Below are 7,237 nucleotides of genomic sequence, written 5' to 3' on the forward strand. Positions count from 1 at the left end.
CTCTACCCACCTTTTTACTCTACCCAGGTAGAGGAGTGGCCTCCTCTACCCTACCCGGGTAGAGTGGGTAGAGTGATGGGTAGAGCGATGGGTAGAGTAGTGGGTAGAGTAGAGGTAGAAAATAGTACAACAGAGAAGATAGATGCACGTTGTCACGGGACCAAATGAGATTAATTAAAAGATAATGCCACTATATTGCGAGAATACTAAAATGAAGATGAAAGAGATACGGGCAGGCGCGTAGATGCGTGGACGTGTTGGACGCGTTAAGTGCTATCTACGGCTGTCTTACACTGCCCCACTACCCCGCGACGCTGGACAATTCCCACACCGGCAGCATCTACACTCATATGAAGAGGTCACTACAATTTATATTAGGTGAAATCAACAAAATTACACAGCTTCTCTAAGACTTTAGCGTTCTTAGCCTTACGATATTATCAAATGATAAGTTTTATTTGACCAGCCAGGAGTGGGTAGAGTGGGTAGAGCTACCCACTTCAACTCTACTCTACCTGGGTAGAGTAGAGGAGACAGCTCCTCTACCCTACCCGGTAGAGTGGGTAGAGCTCCCTCTACAATGCCCAAGTACAGGCACACCTTCCCCTGTATGATTACTTTCTTGGCATGCAAATGTTAAGAAAGTAAACATTAATTACACCAACTTGCTTAACACTGCACCTAATTCTCTAACTTCTGCGCTTTTGCGCAGCTTCGGCGGCGGCGATGGCAACAGCCATAACCAGCCCGCCACGTGCGCCGAATCCCTTCGATCTCGGTGTCTATTCTCCGCCAAATTTAGCTCAAGGCGCCCGTGCAGCCCTGCTCCGAGACAGCTCCCCTGCAGAGACTACCGACATTGGTGTGTCGCCCGCATCCTACAGGACACCCCAAACGCACTCCTCGCCACTCAACCGCACAAGCAATGCTGCTATTACGGAAGGACAGCAGCTTCTCGACCTCCCTGCACTTCGAACATCGGTCACACATAAGCGGCAGCAACCAGTAGACATCACTGAAGCAGCCACCCGGCTCGCCAACGAGCAAATCGCCGTGCACGACGCCAAACTTCGAGTCTTCCGAACCTTCTGTGCACACTTCAACGAGGCAGCCAAAGGATTCACAACCGGGCCGGAACGTGACTTTGCGAAGCACTTCTCGGACAGCTTTCTCGACTTCTGGAACAAAACACTCACGAGTCCCAAATCGTCCTCCGTACCGACCTATAGCAGCGTCGCCGCCAACGCCAACGGCCTTCGTTCTCATGCACCCACCACCCACAATACGAACACTGTTTACCAGCAACAACCACCTGCTCCTGCACATCGCCAGGGGCAACCACCAGCCCCCGACCCGCCCCGAGAGGACCTCCGTGTCTTCATCCGCCTCGACGCCGATGCCCCGGCTCGAAACCACATCGGCTACGCCATCCGTGCTCACGTTGCCAGCAAGATTGGCATTGACCTCAGCCGAATCCCGCAGGTCCTCCAAGTGAATACGGGATGGGCCATCCGTGCCATTGACAGGCCTACACGCGACCTTCTTGTGGAGCGTCAGGCCGAATGGGCCGAAGATCTCGGCGCAACCGCCGTAGAGACCAGCCAGAAATGGTACACCTATGCCGTAGCAAACTGCCCTCGGAGGCTAACTGATCTTTACGGAAACGAACTGGACTACGCCGCTACCGCTCGTGACGAAATCATCAACCAGACAGGCCTCACGCCTGTCAGCGTCCGAGCCCCCCGTCGTGATAATGAACTACTTCCCTACAAGACACTCATCGTATCCCTCCTCGAACCAACCAAGAGACCCTGGAGCCTTTTCGGCACTAGCCGACCGGCCAGGCTCATTGAGAAGAAAAACCCCCCCAAGCAGTGTGAGAACTGCTGGGATTACCACACGCGACACGCATGCAACAGACAAACACGATGCAAACGCTGTGGAAAGTCTGACCACACCAGCGATGGCTGCACTGCCGCCGAACAGTGCGCCAACTGTCTTGGACCACACACCGCCGACCTTGTGACTTGCCCAGCGCGGCCAAAGCGAGTTCACGGCATGCTCCAACGGCTCTCCAGGGAACAACGAGCACTGATCCGACAGATGGGCTCTCAACTCCATCAGCAACGACAACATACTGCACAGCAGAATCAACAGACTCGAACAGCAACCAACTGCACCTCGGTCGCAGAGACCGTGACAGATCAGCGTGCTCCTACTGCAGCTACGGAACCCTCCCAGGCGCGAGTCATTGCTCATGACTGGGCGAACTTCTTCGCCGTCAACAGGCCAGAACTACCAACGCGCACCGGAACGGTAGAACTCGGGCCGGAAACGATACCGAGACGTCCTATACAGGCATCACCTAAGCGGCGTCGTGCCAACACCAACCCGACCTCTCCATGAGTCGGCGGCGGCCACGAATACATTACAATGACAGGAAGACGCTCAAGGTCTTCCAAGCGAACGTGGGCAAGATCCCGCCAGCTCACGACTGCGCTCTGGCACTGGCCGACTCCGAAAAATATGACATCGTCCTTCTCCAAGAACCATGGACAGAGGCGAAGCACTCCAGATGCCTGACCAAAACTCATCCAGCCTATGACACCTACTCACCCGTAGACAGCTGGAACAGCAACGACACGCGGCCGAGGGTCATGACGTACATCCGCAAAGACTCTCGCATTCTCGCAGACCAGAAACGACCGTCACTCACCCGAGACATCCTCTGGATCACGGTCAATGGAATCACAATAGTCAACTTCTACCGCCAACCGCACTGCGACGTCGCCCTAGACGTCCTGCTGCGGTGGTCAGCGCCGGAAAGGACTCTTGTGGCTGGTGATTTCAATGCTAAGCATTACTCCTGGCAAACTGGGCGACTGGAGGACCGTGGAGAGGACGTTGCCTCCTGGGCAGCGGACAACGGCCTGAGCCTCTTAAACACGGCAGACGTGCCGACAAACCCGCATGGCAACACAATCGACCTGGCTTTCTCCAACATTGCTCTGGCATCCGCGGTTGTAGAAGACCATCTCGCCACGAGCTCTGACCACTTCACTCTAAGCCTCATGCTTCCAGACATTGGCCTGAGCCTTCCTCAGGTGCCGGGCAAAGTCCGCGTGACTACCGAAGAAGAGCTAAAACGCTTCAGGGAACTCGTCGCTGCTGGAGCTTGTCGAATACCAATCGACACCGCAACAGCCTCGCAACTGGACACTCTGGCCACAGCATTGGTTGACCTCCTCCAGGCAGCTGCCAGAGCCGCCGGTCGTCCGGTGCGGAAGGGATCACGAAGTGCGCCATGGTGGACCGATGAATGTGCTGAAGCCGCCGCGGAGTACCGCGCCATACGAAGAATCTTCCCTCTTGGATTCAACCAGGAAGTCCAGCTGGCAAGGAAGGAGTTCCAGCGTGTGGTTCGCCATGCCAAGCGGCAGTACTGGCGTAACCTCATCGACGGTTTCTCGGATAGCGCCTCTGTCTACAGGGCGGTCCGCTGGCTCAAATCACCAGGAGCCTTCCAGCCTACACCGCTTCAAATCGACGACGTTGTATACGAAACCCAGATCGACAAAGCGAATGCGCTGAGACGCAGCACTCTTGAACGCCGCACGGCAGCGGATGACATTGCGGACCCATGGATCCCAGTCCACCCAGCCCGGAAGATACCTTTCGTCCAGGAAATCACGCTGGAAGAAGCAGAGGACGCTACGATCAAGACGGGCAACACCTCACCCGGCGCCGATAACATCACGGTCAAGCTGTTACGAGCAGTGTGGGACGTCATCGGGGGACACGTCCGTCACCTCTACGACGGTTGCCTCTCACTCGGCCATCACCCCAAAGCATTTCGGGAAGCAGAAGTGGTCATGATTCCCAAGCCGGGAAGGAGAAATCTGTCAACACCGAGGGCATGGCGCCCTATCTCTCTGCTCTCCTGTCTTGGGAAGGGCCTTGAACGGCTGATCGCTCGCCGCCTAGCGTGGGCATCGATACACTACGGAGTCCTCCACTCGCAGCAAGCCGGCGCGCTCCCGAAACGGTCGGCCGTTGACCTAGTCGCCGCGCTGATTCATGATATCGAAGAAGCATTCGCACGCGGAGAGGTGGCCACACTGGTCACAGCAGACATCCAAGGAGCCTTTGACACAGCCATGTGCAACAGGCTTGTCCTGAGGCTCCGTGAATAAGGCTGGCCGGACAATCTTGCGCGGTGGGCAGGCTCGTTCATGAGTGGCCGCTCCGCCAGAGTCAGATACCAAGACATCACAACACCAACGACGCCGTTGCAGTGCGGCCTCCCACAAGGACCGCCTGTCTCTCCGATCTTGTTTCTGCTCTGCACCGAACCGATCTATCGGTTGGGCAACCCCGAGGGGCGGTTCGGATACGCAGACGACACCGCCATTCTCTGCACAGGACAGTCCCTGGAGGAAACAGCCAGGAAAGCATCGGAGCATATCCAAGAACTCGTGAGCTGGGGCGCCGCCAACGGCGTCTCATTCGACCCGGAGAAGACAGAGGTTATGCACTTCTCACTGAAGACGCGGGGAACCACGCTGCCTATTCGCCATGGCGATGTAGTGAAGCACCCAGAAGCAGCCATGCGCTGGCTAGGTATATGGCTAGACGGAAAACTGACGTTCAAAACCCATGTCGAGAAATGGACGGCGAAGGCCCAAGCAGTCGCACGCCACCTCCGGGGTTTGGGAAACACGCGACGCGGCCCCTCGCCCAGCGCTATGCAGAGGGCGGTCAGGGCTTGCGTTGAGCCGATTCTGCTCTTCGGCGCGGAAGCTTGGTATCCGGGTACAACCTCCCCACGTTTGAGACAGCCGAAGACAGTTGGGCCGTCCAAAATCCAGCAGCTTGTGAAGAGGATGAGCAAAGCCCTCAAGCAGGCGATCAGAGCCATTCTCCCCACCTGGAGAACCACGCCAATCACGGCCCTGCACCGAGAAAGCGGCATACCGCCGGTTCTCCAACTCCTTGAAACACGGCGACTTCGCTTTTCTGCGCGCATCAAATCGCTAGATCTCGCACACCTTCTAGTCAAACGCACCGTCGAGGAGACGCCACGTCCCGTCATCAAAGCTATCAAGTTAAAGTTCCAGCTTCAGCCAAAGAACTTCCCAACTCGGTTGAGGAGGACGAACGAACTGCTCGCGAATTCCCAGCGTCCCACGCTTATCCCCCGCACATACAGTGACGAACCATTACAGCCTCTCCAAACTGCATCCAAAGAGGAATCAGCCGAAGACTTCGTCCAATGGCTTCAAACCATCCCGCCGTTTACTCTTATCGTGTACTCAGACGGCTCACTGTCCCCCAACGGCGCTGCCGGATACGGCTATGCTGTTCACCAAAGCGGACGCTCTATTTGCCAAGGCGCAGGACGCCTCGGCCCTGCGGAGGTGTTCGACGCTGAGGCCAAAGGAGCTCTGGAGGGCCTCAAAGCCGCCCTTAGGCTTCCTCAGTCCGTCACACAGAAGATATTTGTCTGCCTGGACAATATCGCAGCTGCCAGATGCCTTCGAGGCAAGCCATCAGAATCGTCGCAGAGAGTCTTCCTGACCTTTCAGGCCTTGGCGAAAACGCACCGAATGACCGAAGTCCGCTGGATACCCGGACACACCAAGATTCCAGGAAATGAACAAGCCGACGTCCTAGCGAAGGCGGGATGCGCCCAACCCGAGCCCGCAGACGCAGTCCCAACACTGGCCTTCTTGCGCAGGACCGCTAGACAGCGGGCCAAAATCGCAGTCCAAGCCTGGTGGGATGCTTCTGCACCCGATAAGTATCAGAGTCTGACCCTCAAATTCCCTTCTAGCTGTCCTCCGGAGTTAGGTCTCCCACGAACAATCCTTCACCACCTGTTAGCCGCGAGAACTCACCATGGTGATTTTGCTGACTACCACGAAAGATTCCGTCATGATAATGCGTGCATTATATGCTCTTGCGGTCGGCGTAAGGCGCCGACACATCTCTTCTATTGCCGGAAGATCCAGCCGCGCTGTCGGATGAGACTAGCACCCTCACCGACCGTGGCGATCAACCAGGCATTAGGTAGAGATTTCGACAAATTCGTCAAGCTGGTGAAGGCACTCCTTCTTTGAAAGGATCTGCCCGCTCCGCTAGACGAAATCCTCTATCATAGCACTCTCGTGCTCTCTTTCCTTTGTCCCATCTGGCTGTGACAGGACGGAAGGTGGTTTCAACACCTTTTGTCCGCGCACGCCTCTTCTGGCTGCTACCGCAGCCCGCACCATAGACCGGCCAGGTCTAGTAGATACAACCACCTGCACAACCCGCTGACGGGTAACAGAGTAGACCGTGAGCGCCTTTGAGCTGGGATTTTGGGCAATTTACGCTCGAATTACCAGCCATGATGAGATTTCGCCTGGACGACAGTACCTAATACTCAAGTTCAGGGCCTTCAATTTACACATTCATGCTTTGTTGCAAGCCTATGACGTGTAAGTCTAGTTATATTATGCTTGCCCAATTCTCCACACTTCTTTCCGAGGCTGTGCGCATTCAAAACGGACCCCCACGGATTGCCTCTGCTACCAAGATGCTGGACCTGTGAATGGGAAGCTTCTGATAAGCAAGGTCTTTTCTCTGTAGTTGCACAGCCTAACATCTGCTTGTGTCGTCCTGTAAGGGAACGGCCCCACTTTAGGACTTAGATAGCTGGAGTCAGAACTTCCTTCGGAAGCTCTATGAAATGAATTGTGAACTTTGCAGCAACTTAGTGAGGCTTCTTTCGTAAATCACCACGCTCAGAAACTTGATATTAAACTTGCATGAATCTCAGCCACTCGGTCTGGCTGGTTCTTATGAACCTTTGTTCCTTATCTCATCTTATCGCCTTTTTCCTAAGGGCTACCCGACACTATGGAAGCTCTCTCGTTGCTGAAGCTCTCTTGTTGCTCGTGCTTCAGTCTGATTTGGAGAAAAGTTTGGGCCAGGCCTTGTGGAGTAATTACTGGCTTTGCAGCGGCGCCACTAGGTACTGCTTTGTGGCGGCGCCACTAATGCTACGAATAGGTGTACTCGAAGTTAAAAGCTCTCGATCCGACAGCCCAGCAGCTTTGGGATCCGTTGAATTCGAAGCCTTCGAACCGGCAACAACCTTACAGACTTGAATTATTCCCTCCGGGAGCCCTTCGGGGACCCTGCCGGGGGCCGCCTGCGGCGAGATGTTCTTCTCTCTCTTTCTATTTCATGGGGG

General features: G+C 55.5%; 1 protein-coding gene across 1 annotated transcript; it reads left to right on the top strand.

Annotated features, from left to right (window-relative positions):
* Positions 1–726: 726 nt before the first annotated feature.
* Positions 727–6,119, top strand: MAA_09108 (Endonuclease/exonuclease/phosphatase; the record flags this gene model as incomplete). Its single annotated transcript, XM_007827106.2, has 3 exons — positions 727–2,316; positions 2,445–4,185; positions 4,225–6,119. The coding sequence occupies 3 exons, from the start codon at positions 727–729 to the stop codon at positions 6,117–6,119; spliced, it is 5,226 nt and encodes a 1,741-aa protein (XP_007825297.2).
* Positions 6,120–7,237: the final 1,118 nt, after the last annotated feature.

The sequence above is a fragment of the Metarhizium robertsii genome (genome assembly GCF_000187425.2).
Source record: "Metarhizium robertsii ARSEF 23 chromosome Unknown MAA_Scf_15, whole genome shotgun sequence".
NCBI classification, from domain to species: domain Eukaryota; kingdom Fungi; phylum Ascomycota; class Sordariomycetes; order Hypocreales; family Clavicipitaceae; genus Metarhizium; species Metarhizium robertsii.